Source organism: Anomalospiza imberbis, chromosome 24 (genome assembly GCF_031753505.1).
Source record: "Anomalospiza imberbis isolate Cuckoo-Finch-1a 21T00152 chromosome 24, ASM3175350v1, whole genome shotgun sequence".
In the NCBI taxonomy this organism is placed as follows: domain Eukaryota; kingdom Metazoa; phylum Chordata; class Aves; order Passeriformes; family Viduidae; genus Anomalospiza; species Anomalospiza imberbis.
This window is the reverse complement of record NC_089704.1, coordinates 7,050,812-7,067,362: the sequence shown is the minus strand read 5'-3', so window position 1 is coordinate 7,067,362 and position 16,551 is coordinate 7,050,812. Positions and strand designations below refer to the sequence as shown.

Here is a 16,551-nt window from a genome sequence, read left to right as displayed (position 1 = left end):
CACACAGAAGGGAGAGAAAGGGGTTTGGGACTGGTTCCTACTCATCACAGAACTAAGGAACTAATTCCAGAGGTTAGGAGCAGTACGGAGCAGATGCTGAGCTGGGGATTGTCCATCTAAGTATTGATAATCATCATCTGCAATTCACACCTGCAGGTTCTCCGCTATGGGGGCTTTGGGGGAGTCTCTTAAAAAGTGAATGTACTAATGATCTCCAGGTTTCTAACACTTCTGACAATGTAGGTGCTAACTTTCTGTGGGATCTCAAGAAAAATATTGATGATGGTAAGAGTAGCACTCTGACAGTCTGGGTCAGTGCTTACACTGAGGTTTAGCAGAGGGAAGACTTCTCCACTCTCAACTTCTCAATGAAAAGGTTCCACTCAATTCCATTTTAATGAGGCTTTAAATATAGATGTATCTCTGAATATTCCACTCTTTTCGTCAGCAGCAGCATCTCAAGAGTAAAAGCAAGACTGGGTTGGACCGGGCTGCCTGTATTTTAAATCTCCTTTCTACCCACATTAACAGCTTCAGCCCATTTGGGTCAAACCACGTTTACCTTCAGTGCTCCCCACGCTCTCAGCAGCGGGTCCCGCGAGGCTCAAGCGGCGGCTTTGGGCTCACCTTGGTGACGGGAGCCCTCTGCACACACGAGCATCCTCGAGCTCCCGGAGGCAGCGGCTCCTTCCAGGGACCTCCTGCAGCCGGGACGAGCCGGCGCCGCCTCTCCACCGCCGCTGGCACCGCTCCTGACACCGCTGCTGCTGCGAACAGCTCCTTCCCTGTGTGCTCCAGCACCCGCCCCAGCCGATTACGGCTCTCCCTCGGCTCAGCGCCAGAGGTGAGGAGCAAAGGCAGCACTGGGAGATGCAGTCTGTCCTGCTGTGATGTGGGAAAGCCCAGATTTTGTGGAACCCCTGGTGTGTGGTGCTCCTGACTCCTGTCCTTCCTCCTCACCTCTCTCCAGCTTCACATTAGACCAACTGCGACATTTTGGGGCATCTCTGGACAGCCCTGACCTTCCTCTACGTGCATTTCTGCTGTAAAAGCAGAGAACAGAGGGAGATTTTTATGAAAATGTAGTTAAGAAATTATTTTTGGCACATGGGGATTTATTGCTGCACTTGCACAAAAATTTACCTTCCATTTCTGGGTGAAAATTAATGTCAAGCTCCTGACATTGGACAGCATGGGCTGAACTTGTGGGCAGGAGCAAGCTTATACACACTGACCCCACTGAAGCTCCTAAGCTTCCCAGATGTGCAGGTAACATCTGCATCGCAGCAGGGGAAAGGAAACCTAAGCCAACGGCTTTGATCACTAAACAAGAGATCACTAAACAAGTGATCTCTTCTAAATCTGGTTACAGTTCAGTTTATTAAATGATTATCACATCAGTATGCCTGAAGATCCCACAGGTCACGATTTGGATGCTTAATGGCCTTAAATCACTTGAGCACTCCTGAAAACCTGGTGAGCCAATTATTCCTTTTCCCTGGAGGCAGGAAACATCAGGATTGCACTGACACCTCCCAAATGAATCTGGGGTCAATCCTTTTGTGGAATAAAGTTTTTGAAATGATGGAGAAGCACTGGAGGTTGGACTTGGCAGGGGGTGCTGGTGGAAGAACAGGCTGCTGTTACTCTGTGAACACTATAAAGCACTTAGCTGTGACATGGGAGGACAGAAATCACTGCCTGTCCATGACAGGTTGAGCAATAATGTTATTCATTCCCACAGCGTGGCATGGAGCAGGCTACCCCTCCTCGAATTTATTGAGGGGCCGTTAAAGAGCAGTGTTAACCTGCCTGTCGTATCGTAATTGAATTGGGTCTAATTTAAACCAGAGAAATTTGAGGAGTTCATCCTTCTTCAATCAATAAGCTCCCCTTCAGCGACCCATTTCAAGATCGCTTCATAAAAAATAACGCGCTTTGTTCGAATAAATGTGCTCACCCTGGCAGAGCTCAGAGCTGCACGGCTGCTCCCACAGACTCCTCTGGAGAAGGGAGCCCCTCTCGCAGCCGATGGCCATCGACCCACCAGCACCCCTTCTGCAAAGGCGCTGCTCGTTTTTGGTCAGGGCACCGTTCCCTGTTTCACAGGAGGTGCCAATGTTGTGGAGCAGAGCCAGGAGAGCTCAGGGAGCGCCAGGCAGGGCCCTGGAGCGCCGTGCCTGGAGCCCACGGCAGCGTCTGTGCGTGTGTGCACCTGCACGCACAGGTGTGCACAACACGCACACACGCCATGCCCTCGCCATGCCCGGTGCTGCAGGAGCCCTGCCTGCCGGTCTGTGCCAGGCTGGAATGAGGAACTGAGAGATGCCAGGCCAGCCCCCTCCGTACCCTAAGGGCTCAGGATGTGAGGAACAAGAGGAGGATTGCGAGAGGCACGGACACACAGAGCTCGGCCGGGAAGAGCGAGGACGGCTCTGGACTCAGGCTACCTGGGCGGGAGGCAAGGGATGCATTACTTAATTGCACAGTCGGCAGAGCCTCGGTTGAAGCTGTGGGCGGGACAGATGTACCTGGAAGGAACAGCACACTGAGCAAACACGGCAGCAGCCCCCACGCCCGCCACGCCACGGTCCCCCATGGGGGTGAGCCCGTGCCCTGCAGCCCTCAGGGTGGTGCCAAGGGCTCCCAGTGCCTGCTCCTGCTGGAGTGGAGGGCGGCGATCCCGACGGAGAGCTCAACTCCAGCACTCACCTGGACCACCCATCTGAGAGCCCCCATGTGCTGACCCCGGGCCAAAAATGTGACCTGGGTTCAGTCTCCCGGCATTCCGGACAGGAGCCATGGGGCAGAGGCCACTGTGTCTGCAGCAGAGAAGGGCCTGGGGCTCTCTCTAGTGCCTCCCCCATACCTGACCCAGTACGATTCTGACCACACCTGACCAGGAATGATCACCCTTTGGGCAGGCAGGAGTAACTCAAAGAGCAACAAGCAAAATTTTGGAATTCTTAGGGAAAAAATCAGTAGCCAAACCAGAAGCTCCAAAAGGGCTCTTGGCAGCCCATGACAGGTGCTCACTGTGGGCAGCGGCTCTGCCTGAGCTGCGTTCTCTAAAAGGTGAGTTAAATTTTGGCTTCCATTCCAGACTCAGAAAAAGGACTGCACTGAGCTGTGTGCTCCAAGAAAGGTGTGAGCACCTCTGGGCAGCACAGGCTGGGGAGCAAACACCCATTCTGGGCAATTCCTTTGAGGAATTTTTTCAGGTTCTTCTCTTCATTCACCAAAAAGTGTATTTTTCCTTAGAAAATAGAATTTTAAAAAGTAAAAGAACTTACTAGAGCAAAACAATTTTCCCCATCCACTCAGGGATGTTCACCAGAGCCCTGGTGCATCTTACCTATGGGATCTGTCCCAGGCCTGCAATAATAATTGTTAGCATTGCTCAGAGTTAGAAAACACCCGGAATGAATCCATCATTTCTGACTTCTTGGCCACAGCACACCTGTAGTGGCTTATGGGAGGAGACGTTCCCGATTTGGTTGGGTGAGGGAACCATTTGATGGCATAAGATGAGGACTCAGGGGTTTTTTGGGGTATTTTTTTGCTCCATGGTGAACCCCTGAGAGGAACAGCACTGGGCTCCAACCCCCTGGGCTGGGCTCTTCCCAGGGGGACAAATGGCTGCTCCTGCCCTAGGGCCAGGACTTGCACCCTGAGTTGGAGCAGCTGCACGCAGCCACAGAGCCCGGCAGGTACCAGGGGTCTGCAGGGATGATCTGCAAGGGGGGGCAAAAAAATATAGGTGTATTTCTATAAGAAAATGTGAAGAACAAAGATTTAGGTTTGTACCACTGGTACAGGCTCTGCTCTGAATGCACCCAACTGCATCCACTGAAGATGCTGCTCTGCTTTAATCTCAATCAGCACTAATTGGCAAGGACCAGCCATGAGGATGCATTTATGCCCCTTTCAGTCCAGTGTGGATAAAAAGAGGCTTGAACCATTTACTTGGTTTGGCCTCACTGATGAAACAACCACTTCCTTTTTATTGCCAGTGTGATGCTGGTATGATGAGGAATCCCCGAGCAGCCAAGGGTTAGTGCTGGCCACCTGTTTAAAGGGGGGTTTCACACAACATGGCAGAGTCAAGTGTTCTACAAACAAAGGTTCAACTCAACCTGTCTCCAATTCAGCGTTCAAAAAATCCCAGCTAGGAGGGAGCCACCATGATTGGCCTTGGTGCCCTGCACCTCCTGCCCCGAGGATGCCACACAGAAATGGGTGCCAAAACCAAAAGAAAAAAAAAAAAAAAGAAAAAACCACCAGGGAGAAGAACCCCAACAGAAAGGAGCGCACTTCCAAGCTGCAAGAGCGTGGGGGGAATGGCTGCGCCATAGCGACTGCACAATGCAACATGGCCAAGATGCAGAAATCAGAGTGGAACCAGTGTCTAGCGAAGGAGAGCAGCGGGTTACCTACAGACTAGCCCTTACCTGAGAGATCCCCATAGTCCAGCTCCTCGGCCGAATTGGGCAACTGAGTAAAGCCTTACAAGTAAAAACAGACTCGTTTTTCTCTGCGTTTCTCAAGCGACAAAAAACAACACACTTAAGAAGTGAGGATGAATTTCTTGAGGGGGGAAAAAGAGAATGTGTCAGTCACTTGCCACCGTCTGCCGGTGCGGGCAGAGCCATCGTGTGACACCAGTGCAATCGTGGCCTTGGTACAGACAGAAATGCTCCTCGCTCTACACTGTTGGCACACGAAACATGGTATTGAGACCACTCATGACAGCATGCAGAGCCCCCAGGCTCTGCCTTTTGGCCGTCATGGGGACAATTTCCCAATTTAGTCCAGGCTGATTTCAGTCCTGCATACAGAGAGCAATGGAAAACTTGCCTCCAATTTTGCACCCAATCCAATTAGTTTTGGTCATGGTGACAAGTCAGGACATTTACCAATGACAGAATATGAATTTTGTGCAGAGCATGTCATGGCCTGTTTGCAGGCTGCGGGCTGTGTCCTCTGCCAAACTACTGGACAAACTGTCTTTTTTCCATTTGCCCACATGTGATGGATTTATGAAAAAAGCATCTGTCCTCAAAGCTATACAGCAATCAGGGAGGCACGTGGTCATGGCCTCCACAGGCAGAGCATCCCCGGGGTGGACATCTCAGCACCAGTGACAGGGCAAACCAGTGCCAGGAGGCCACCATGACTTACTGAAATGTGGGGTGGGGCAATGTTATCCTGTGGGCTGTGACTTCCAGGACTCACTCTTGCTGCTGGCCACTAAAAGCAAATGAATAAGCAAAGAAAAAAAATTCCCGTGAAGAGATCCCGCATCCCTGGGCACTGGGGAACCAGGGATCATCAGCTCACGGACTGCTAGCAGAGCTGACTGTTAAACAGCCAAGCTGTGAGTGCAGTGTGGTCAATGTGCAGACTTAGCCCCTCTGCAGAGCAGCAATATGTGTATTTTTATATATACACTGCTCTTTAAAAATGAAACTCTTTTTCAGTGGCTGGTTTTTAAATACATCAAATCACCGGGAAGCTACGTTGGTATTACCTCCTGAAGTGGAAAGCCATTTAGATTAATAGCAGGAAATATGCCTGTGTGCCACTCTTGGGTTTCAGGGAGTCCTTTTCAGATTTTCAGGAGCCTTTTTCCTATAAAGGATCTATAAATACAACAGTTGACTCACAGAACCATTGGCCATGCAAAGCTGCACTTGGCAGAAGAGCCCTTCAACTTTTCTCTCTCCAAAATTGCTTCTGTAGAGAGTTCCCTTTTAAGGAACTACATTTTCTCACTGATGAAAAAGGGCAATGTTGCATTTTTTATGAAGCAAAAAAAAATAATCCTTTTCACAATAAAATTTGCAACAATTCCACAATTCCATTTCTCCCTGCACCTGGGACACTCACAAATGCCACTGGCCGGTGTTAAAACCTGTTGTGAGGCATTTAAATAGGTGGTAAATTATTTCTTGATTTTTCTCATTAAACTTTCATACTGGCTACTAAAGCCCCTTCTTTTCACTTCTGAGGGGATGAACTCAAAGTCTGCCACTACTCCTGTCAGAGAAATGAAAAGAGAACTTTCCACTCTGCTCCATTTCCCTGGAAATGATAAATGCAGGCAGAGCCGGCACAGTGAGTGCGTCCTGCAGCTCAACAAGGTGCTCACACGAGGACCAGCCACCCTGGGTATATTTAGGTTTCTGTGGGCTCCCACGCTACATCCAGTTTTTAAGGAAAAGCCAATTTCTCTCCCATCTCAGCTCTAAATAAGCAATTAGGGATTCCGTTTCATGCGGCGCGCGCAGACCCGCAGCGCACGCAGGCAGCGCTGTGATGTTTTATTCAACCGCCCCAAGGATGGGAGCTGTAAAATAAACTGAGGAACGGATTCACTATTAGCTGCACTTTAAAGTAGGGCATTTCCAAGAGGGAAGGAGGCAGCTGGACTGGCAGAGCTGCTTGGTGATGGCAATGCAGAAAGCGCTTTCCTGCGGCACCTGGCAGGATGTACGAGCGGCCGGTGCGCTGGTGCAGCCGGGCTCTGGCTTCAGCCAAGCAAAACTCATTTTCAGGGACTGAGCACTATCAGAAAAAGGAACAAGAGCATAACACAATAGTGTGACCTATTCCTGTACCAAACATGCTAAGGCCACAATTAAAAACCCAAACAGGCCTTCAGGGAAGGATTTCCAGCCTGTAAAATAATTTACCTGCTGCATTATGGGCCAAGTATTTTCTTATCACTCTTCATTTGTGACTGGGGTGTTTTCCTTATTTTAACCTTCACTCCAGGCTTCTGCTTTGCCAGCTTCAGAGGAGGCTTTTCCAAATGGCTCAAAACCCTACCTTTTCCATGAGAATGACCAGAAATTCTGCCTGTGCTGAGGCAGCATTGCCTGGTTCTTGCCTTGCCAGGGGAGTGGGGAGCAGCCCTGAGCCCCCCATTGCTGAGCAGACAGATGGCTGGACAGGGCCTCAAGTACAATGCCCTGTGTGGGCAGCACCCACACCCTGGGGAATCACTCTGAGCATTTAAAGCCCTCTGCTTACGACAGGGTAAGGGCAGAATTTGAGAAAAAAATGGACACAAATTCAGTGTGCCCAAGGTCGTGGCTGCTTAGAGATGTCCTGCTTGTGTAGGGGGCAAACATGAGCTGGGCGTCTCACCTGAGGGGCTCCACAAAGGCCAGCACCTTGTGAGGGCTGAGCTCTCTGGCCACGGAGGGGCAACAGGGGCCAGGACATTAAAAACTGGCACGTTGATGATGGTGGGGAGAGGGGCAGGGAGGAAAACGGAAAGGGCATGGCAGAAAAAGCGCTTTCTCCCCAGACTGAGTGGCGCAGACACTCCAGGTTGTAACACTCCTGGCTCCGCCGAGTTCTGCCCGTATTCCAGCTCAAACAGTGGGACCTGTGATTTCGGCCCCACGGGCACCCTGACCCCACGGGGGCACACCCAGAGGGAGGAGGGCTGAAGCTGGGAAACCCCAGCTTCGTGGGGTGCAGCGGAAGCACAAGCCTTCCTGCCGGCCATGACCATGCTGTTATTGGAGCTCTGGCAATGAACAGTGCAGAGAAAGGAGAAAGTGCATCAGAAAATTCACAGTTAAGCTCTCATTTTTCAACAAAAGAGTTAACAACGTTCGTGCGTTAGGTCACTCATGCATCGCTGCCGTCAACTCCATTCCGTGAGGAAACGGGAATGGCAGGGCCTTGGCTACTGCTGGGACATGCACACACACACACAGGACTCCTTCCCCCCAGTCCTCTAGGATACACTCCAAAACTTTAAATGGCTCAAAACCTTCTTGCCCCGATTGAAGCATTGTGCTGGCTCCACACTGGCCTTACATTCCATTTTCTTTGCTAGCAAGCTCTTTTTTGGGTTGGTTTTTGGTTTTGGGTTTTTGTTGTTGTTGTTGTTGTTGTTGGTTGGTTTATTTTCTTTTTTCTTCCCCCAATTCATTTTAAATTGTTTTTGGAGAAAATCCATTTGGCTGTATTCATGCCCATGCATTTCTAGTCATTCACAGACATGCTCACTCCCATCGGACATCGGAAAGAACAAATGGCCAACATACAGAAACACCTGGTATACTCCATACACACTCCAGCAACACAAGCTTGGAAAGAAATCCAGAGTCTTCACGGGAAAAGCACCCCACAAGGGCAAGCATGGGGGAATTCTGAACAAACTGGCTGGTTTTAAGGCAGGAAAGTTTGTGGCAGCTCGTTTGACTGGGATAGGTTGTCATTTCAGCTGGCCACCTCCCTGGCAGCGATCCTCCCCACGGAGGGGGGAAGTCCTTGAGTTAGAAACAGGCTTTTTATGGCTTCCTCAGAACAAAGAAAAAGAAGGAAAGACATCAGGAATTGCTTTTAAAAATGGGGCAAGGGTTTGCCACTGAGCATCTGCCCAGCTTGTCCTCATTGCAGAGTCTAATACATGCCTACACTGAGCCTTTCCTGACGCAGAAACACCTAGAAAGGATGTTGGGAGTTGTGCCATCATCAGGGCTACCTGATCTTTTTCAAATTTAAGAATCAACATCTGGCCACAAACATGTAGCTACAAAATCAGCAATGCTGGCTCTTGACATTTAACACACACAGGGAGATCGACACACAGACAAAACACAAGTGTGCCCAAAAATTTCTGATCTTTATGCCAAGTGGGAAAATGCATCCAGCTAGGTATATTATTTGGGATAAGAAGTGCAAGCCCTTCCACTTGATATGTCACACTGCTACTGAATGATTGCTCCACTCAGTCCTGCCTCTGACCTCACCCAAGCAACGCCTCAAGGGGAGCAGGCAGGAGAACAGGGTGCTCTGTGCTAGGGATTTCTGTCAGTAAAAAAATCAGACAATTTATCAGAGTTAAAAGAAACTGGAACAGCAAAGTCCAACATGGATTAGCTGTAATTAAAAATTGTCAGAGGTTTTGGTTCTTCAGCTGAAAAGTAAGCATGTGCCAAAAAAACGGGATGCTCAACTTCCAGCCTGCAGCGCGTACGTAGGCTCGCCGGGGAATGGAGGAAGCTCAGGAAGCTGTCAAGCTGTTAGCTAGACTGCCTCGAGCAGACGAGAAGGGTTACTTTGCTAGACTGCTATGCTGAGAGGAAAGTGTTGCTATTTGTTTTCCCAATCTCCTTCTGCAGTGTAATAACGCAAACTTCCCTGCCGACCTTGGAGGCGAGCGCTCCTCTGTGGAGCATCCCAGAATCCCCAGTGCTGCCCCATGCCAGCAGACCCACTGGATGCCATGTCTTAAAAACTAACTCAAAATGCAAGAAAAATGCTCAAAAATCTAAAAGAAAAAAAATCTAAAAAAATTTTTAAAATTAATTTCTTTTTCATGTGTGAAGTGACTCTCTCAGTCAATGGGTGGAGAACCAATTGGCATCGCTTGGACCCGGATGCCACTTCCACGGGGCTTGTGCTTGCCTGGCACCAGGATGATCAGCTGGGGAGCTCACAGCAGAAATGACAAGAGCAGACAGACTTTCCAGCCTTAGAACCCATGTCGCATTTATGAGATGAGTCCACCTGAAACACAGTTTTCCCTTGAAGACTCCAGTTCCCTTTTTGGCTTCCCCTTCCCAGGCTTGTCTTGCCACTCAGCAGTGCTGAGAAATAAGATAAACAGGAATGTGATACCAACCGTGAACTGCTGGTTCTGTCGTCGCCGTTGTGTCTACACACGGGAACAGAGGATTGGAGGAAGGGAAGAAACAGGAGGAACAGCATGCAAAAAAAGGGAAAATGGAAAAAATGGAACAGATAATATATGAGCAAGCTTTCAAAGAACATTGCGTGACAAGCAATAATAAAATGAAAGGCAAAAAGCATTTGAAGTGAGTTGCACTGTTTAGAAGACATGCCTCCAGTTCAAAAGCTATGAGCCTGAGGAAAACAGTAAATTTTTCTCTTTTTCCAGGTCCTTGCCAGAACAATTACTGGTGGTTGCAAAGTCAGGGGAACAGGAGACAGGAGAGAACACCGACACCAACGGTTTGGTTGGTGGGGACAAAACAGAAGCTCCAGAGCAGGATGAAGAGCTGAGGCTCGGCACGTCGCTGTTACACACTCAAACACTGCCTCATCAGAGCACCCGTGGCCAGGGAACAGTCTGCTGCTGCCTCTCCTCCAGCTTCCCAGCCACCACCTGCACGATGAACCATTTTTTTCAGCATAAAAGACGTTCTACAACTGGCAACTGTGGACAAACATTACCAGTCCCTCTGCTGCAGCAGGTACCTGGTTGAACAGCTATGGGTAATTAAAAAATCCTGCATGTTTTTTTGCTGGTTAGTCTGAAGCTGACTCTACTCCATATGGACTACATCCCAGTGGAAATTTCTTGGGGGGCACTGCTTTGCCAATGGAGAGATGTTTTCTCTCTTCCAGGAATTTGCAACAGGCGGTTTTAAAAGAATGACCAAACCTGAAGGCTTTTACTGACAGTTATTTCCTGCACACCCACAGGTCTAAACCAAATGTAACCACATTACCCAATTTACTGGCTTATTTAGTAGTTGGGGGCCGTTTTCTTTCCGTCGGGAGGTAGGTACTCTGTGGCAGGGTTCAGTGGCTGGAGCAGGCAGGCTCCCCAGAACGTGTCACTGAATAAATCCCCGGAGACAAGGGCCCAGCCCAGGCTGGGCCCAGCCCTGCTCGGCTGGAGGCAGGCAGTGTTTGAGTGAGCAACACCGCGGGGTGAGCAGCGCTGCACCGTGGCCCTGCACAGCAGCCCGGAGCTTGGGTTTTGCAGCAACGACAGACAATTCACAGCGGCGTTTCCCCTCGGTGACATGCTGGCAGACAACCCGGGGACGGGTCCCCTGCGCGGGCAGAGGCAGCAGTGGAAACAAGAGGACCTGTTTCTTGGCAATTTAGCTGAGGACAGCCCAGGGCTGAACTCCTGAAGCAGCGGCAAAGACAAGAATCATACAAGGAATACACAATACTTACAGATACAAAGGTCTACATGCTTTAATTATAGAGGCAAAACAAATAAACCCTGCACAGTTTAACAAACTGTACCAAGATTTGCATAACAGGTTATCAAGCCATCATTAGCCTGTTTCCACTGCCAGTGTAGGCTGTTCTCATCTTGGCAACCAAATCTAAGGCACCCTCAAGGAGGCCAGCCCTTGTTCTCCTGCAGGAGCTCTGGGGGCTGCAGGGGAAACCTTCCAAAGCCACGAGGAGACCAAGAGTAGGGCTTTGCTTTGGTTTTGGGTAGCAATCCCCATTTGTTTTAACCAAGTAAATGGTGGAAGGGGAAATGGTGGTGGCGGTGGGGGGAGAGCCATTGTTTAGAAGGGGTTGCAAAACTGAGTATTAATTCCTGAGATAGCATCTTGGCATCTATAAATAGTCTCAATTTACTGTCTTCCTGAAATAAAAAAAGTTATGTCAGCTTTTACAATAAATAGAGAATCTGCTGGAAGCAAACTTGTATTGATGTGCTGGAAGAGATTATTAGTCAAGAAACAGTGCAAACTGGACAGTGCATCTCGCTTCCCCGTCCGGGGACAGAGATCGACAGGTTACACAAAATAAAGTTCTCAAGCGGTTGTAAGTGCGAACAAATATCCACGTCAAACAACATGTTGGCTGCAGCTGGAATGACAAAGTTATGATTAGCAAATGGTTTGGATGGTTGCAATAGGAAACACAGACCGGTTAAAGTTTAGAGTGAGCTTTCGGGGAGCCCTGTCCAGTCCCAGTCTTCTTTGGGAAGCAGGAGTGTACACGCCAGTGCTCCGCAGGGAATGACCCCGTGTTCAAGACATGAACGTGCTGACACTGGTGTGTTTCTACATCATCACGTGGCAGAGGAGAGAAAACTGTCACTGGTGCTTTGGTACCAAATCAGTGCATTCCTGTAAATCCCAGGTGTGTGTCCCAGCCCCGCCACTGCCGCTCCTCACCCGGGAAGGGACATCCTGGCCCTGCAATGCTGCTGCTCACACAACCCGTAACTTTAGGATGGACTAGCTAACTTTGAAGGTGCTTTTCTGAATCCTGGGTTTGTGCCACCAGCTTTTACATTGCTTTCAAGAACAGCCACATCTCCACGTCAGAGCAGGCACAGAACACCCCAGGGATCAGCCTTCTGCCCCATGTCCGACAACAAAAACCATCCCTTTTCCTCAAATGCTGACCAACAAGAAGTCTTTGATACACTCCTGACTTAACTAATGTTGATCGAAGCCAGGGAAAGGCTCTGCCATCACAAAAAAGCACCGTTCTGGTCCCAAGCCATCAACATGCTACACCCAAGGCTGATAGCTATCATTTAAAATGGAAAGCTGGTGATGAAGAAGGGGCTGGTTTACCAGGTGCAGCAAAGCCAAGAGGATGTAGAAATCACATAACCAAACAGACTCAACTCAACATGGGATTTCTTATCTTGGTATCAAGGCTTCTCTTCCCCATGCCATTTAGGAAGAGAACTAAACACGCTCTTCAGGAAAAGCAGAACAATGTCAAGGCCTTCCAAAAGAGTAAGCATTGGCCTCTACAAAGCTCCAAATTTCACTTTATTGGGACTTCTGTGTAGCACTGGCCATAAAAAATAAATATCTGCCAGCTAGGACATCTCAGATGACACCCAAGCTCTAGGCACTCACCACCCCATTAGGCAGCTACGCAAGGGCACACACACATATACACACACATATTTATAAAATTACTGCATGGAGGCAGCTGGGCAACATTTCTCAGAGTTATGAGCTCCACTGCTGAGCCTCCTTGTTTTCTCAAATGGATTCTCTCCAACTTCAAACTGTTTGCAGAGTGTGACAGACCAGGCCCTTTAAACTTGGCCGTAATTAGCCCACAGCCTCAAACAGAACAAGCACGATGGAGGAATATTAAAACCCCAGCAGCAAAATTAAATTCCCCTGGTTGAATGCTGCAGCCACAGTGCTGCAGCCTCGCACAGGCACTCGGTGCTGGGGCTGAGGAGCACACACAGAATTACAGCAGCACATCCACAAAATAACAGCAAAACACGCCGCTGCCTTTTAAATTTAAGGAGGCTTTCGCAAGTACAGATATCCATTCAATATATTGCTTTTTAAATTGCTTTCTGAACTGAAACCAAAAGCCAATCTGATCCCTGACGCGTGGAGCTCTTATTCTTCCCGATTTTCCAGACTACTTCACGTGTACTGACCGGGCTGAGTGTGAATTCCTGCACGTTGCTGCCTTCGCAGCAGCCTGAGGGAACAGCATGCAGCACTGCAAATGGATCCCTGCTTTGGTTCAGGTTCTTGGGGCTGACGAAAAGGCCTACAAAACCCTTCCCAGTGTTCCCCTGGATGAAACTTCTGTGGGACACCAGCACAGATGTCACATCCCACAGCAATGCACCATGAGGGGTGACAGGGCTCAAACACCAGAGTGCAGTGGCCCATCCATCCTCTCCCTGACCACACGCTCCTCCAAGGACGGATGGAGATGTCCCTTGCATTCCTGAGCCCCCCCGATCTCCTCTGTACAGTGCTCCAGGTTGGTGTTGAGTGCCCCTGGAGTGGTCTAGGCATGCTGCAATGGGCCCTGGGGACAGCTTGATTAGCGGACCAGATGTTTCACAAAAATCATCACAATCTGTATGGATGTTGTGTGCAACCAGAACAAAAATAGGCTGAAATTAGCACAGTGGCTCCAGCCATGCTTTTGCATGTTTCTCCATACAGGTTTGGGAGGATTTGGGTTTGATTTCAAGCCCGAGCTTGCACACAGCCCACGCTTCTGCTGAGCAAGATGATGGTTTGTGCACTGCTTATGCTGTGTAAGGCCACGTATGACAGGTCCTGCCTGCTACTGGCTGGACCTGGGACTGAAAGACTGAATTTTATTTCATTTTATTTCCTGTCCCAGGCCTGTCAGTTCTGCCTTTAGACCCTTTAATGCAGACACATCCTGGATGAAAATGTCAGAAAGGCACAGAATCATCTTTAAATTAACTTGACATTTTACCAGGGACAGGCAGAACCTTCAACAGAAAGCAGAAGTCAAATAATAAAGAATTTGGGGGAACAAATCCCTGGGCTGCGTCCCTGCACAGTGGCATCAAGCACCTGAACGTGTCACAACTCGACAGCAGACTGGGAATGCCGAGAGCAAACCGGGAGCCTCGGCTGTGCCTGCTAACGTGCCCACAACCCTCTGGCAGCCTGGGCATCTCCACATCCCCAGAAGAGCCAGAGACTGTAAGAGAGTCCAGACAGCCGAGCTGAAGCTGAGCACTCTGAGCTGACCGGGGAGCAAATGTGTTTTTACAGGTAAATCCCATAATCAGGTCAGCACCTGCCGCAGACCCAGGCAGAAGTGGCCGTACCTGAGCTGGCGCCGCGATCCTGCCAGGACGCAGCGCTGTGGCCACCCCCAGCTGCCTCTTCGCCTCCCACAAACCCACTGCGAGGAAATCTGGGAAGAGGGTGACTGGGACTGCATTCTTCCTGCCCACCAGCCACTGGGATTACTGCTGGAATAAACCCCCTGCAACTGCAGCTTTTCACACCACCGGCTGTAATTAGGAAAGGACAAACTCCTACTGAGGATAAAATAATTTTTCTTGTTTTAAGCAAGTTTTTCGACATGTGAAATGCTCTGAAAACCTGCAACTTATTTTTGCTCACAGAGTTCACATCTCCGTGTGCTATTATTTTTAAAGCACCTGGGATGACACAAATGTGCTTCTCAGTGCCTGCCCCTGTGGGTGACAGGAGAGTTCCACCACCATGTGCCCCTGTTCAAGAGCTGATACTCCCAACTCAGCATCAATTCTCAGCTCCTGCTTTGGAGCTCAGTGGTTCCTGCACACCTCCAAGCCCAAGAGAGCTTGCTCCTGCTTGTACAAATCCTGAGCCTCAAGGAAGGAACTCACAGCTGTTTCCACAGGATGGGCTTGCTGCTTTCCACACACATTCACTGAAGGGGCTGGAGCACCTCTGGGAATTCTCAAGTGAAAACCACTGCCTGCAATGATACAGCCCCCTGGAAAACACAGACACACACCCCCCCCACACCTGCTACTCCAAGGGATCAGTGGAATTTGAAATATGCTCTAAATGGGCATTCCAGGGGGGGCATTGGGAGCCCCCAGCCTGCTGCTGCAAAGGATGGAGAGCAGTGCCTTTGCAGAGCCAGCAGCATCTGCTGCAGGGCTGGCAACACTGGCAACCGGCATGTGTCCCCCCCAGGTCTTCACCAAAACTGCTGCCAAGACACCTGTGCAATTCCACCTGTGGAGAAAGTGTGGGAAATGCAATGTGCACCTAGGAATGACTGTGGGTCCTGGGAGGCAGGTGTGCCAGGGGCCTGGGCGGCTGGGACAGGCAGCTGAACCCGAGATGAGGGCTGGGCTGTGAGTAAGGACCTTTATTTCCCAGGAAACAACAGCTGCCCAAGCCCAGCATTTCCAGGAGCAACTCCAGGGTAATTCAAATGATGCTGTTTGCTCTGCTGTATCGTATTGTACATCTTAATGAAGAAAGCCACAAGGACAATTTAACTGATAAAAAAGGGCTTGGCAGTGATAACGGCTGAAACACCAAAGGATGGCCGGAATATCAATGCTGCTGGAGGATACGTGGAAAAGATCAAGCTGTCACGCAGGAAATCTTTTCAAGCACCTACACTAAAGTGACAGAGGGAAAGCTCTAAAGGTCGTGGTGTTTGGAAACTTCACTGCTCAGCTTGTCCTTCGCTGGAGAAAGCATCAGGTCAGCTTTCCAGGAGCTCCCCCAGAAACTCCCTGAACCAATAAATCAAAAGGACAACTCCAAGGGCAGAATTTTCTAGGGTCACCTGCTAGAAACTGCTTCAGTGCAGCCTCTCTCCCCATGTTTTATTCAATTAAAGAAAGACAGTTGTTTTTCAGAACTACTCCACAGTTCCAGGGGACATGAACTATGTCAGGGCTATACTAAAAGTAGGGGGGAAAAAGGCAAAACAAAGCAGATTTCAAACCCACCTCAACTTAAGGATTGGCTCCAGATGCCTGGATTGCCAGCAGCTCAGAGAATATCCTGTTGTCTCCCACCTCTCCTCTGTCAGACAGGAAGCATTTGGGGGAGGATGGGAATTAAGGTATCGGGTGTCTCTCAAGGCTTTGAAAAGTGTTCCAACACTACTCTGCTATGTAATTCCAGGGATTATGTTAATTTGACCTAATTTTTTCCAGCCACAAAGTCTCTTAACTACTGAAGGGCAGAGGCTGGTGTGGCTCCATGCTCCTGAGCACTGACTGGAGAGGACACACACGCACATCTCTGCATGACAGAGGGAGGAGAAGCCTCGGCGGCTCTGGATGGGAAAAGCACACTGAACTCATGGGCAGAGGATAGTAAGACACATGTCAAGAAGACTCAATGCCAGGGAAGAAAATAGTAATTTCTCTTATCAGTATTAGTGAATCTTCTTCCAACAAATTGTGAGCAGGAACTGCTGGAATCAGGGAGCAATATCACATCATTACTTTTCCAGCCTCCTCAGCAGGTCAAAGCCAACACAGAAAAGCACCAAGAAGGCAATGGAGACCCACTG

General features: G+C 49.5%; 2 protein-coding genes across 10 annotated transcripts in view; both read right to left on the bottom strand.

Annotated features, from left to right (window-relative positions):
• The window catches only part of ZPR1 (ZPR1 zinc finger), a 437,500-nt gene that overhangs the window by 88,737 nt on the left and 332,212 nt on the right, over positions 1–16,551 (bottom strand). The window lies entirely within an intron of this gene.
• The window catches only part of CADM1 (cell adhesion molecule 1), a 138,410-nt gene that overhangs the window by 6,292 nt on the left and 115,567 nt on the right, over positions 1–16,551 (bottom strand). For 2 of the 9 annotated variants that reach the window (XM_068172111.1, XM_068172112.1), the window contains 3 exons: positions 9,650–9,682; positions 4,452–4,505; positions 2,451–2,531 (listed from right to left, as the gene is read on the bottom strand). The exons of 2 other annotated variants lie outside the window; for them this stretch is intronic. In XM_068172111.1, coding sequence (XP_068028212.1) covers positions 2,451–2,531; positions 4,452–4,505; positions 9,650–9,682 — 168 coding nt within the window. The remainder of the gene's footprint in view (positions 1–2,450; positions 2,532–4,451; positions 4,506–9,649; positions 9,683–16,551) is intronic. 5 more of the 9 variants (XM_068172113.1, XM_068172116.1, XM_068172115.1 and 2 more) reach the window with 3 other exon arrangements.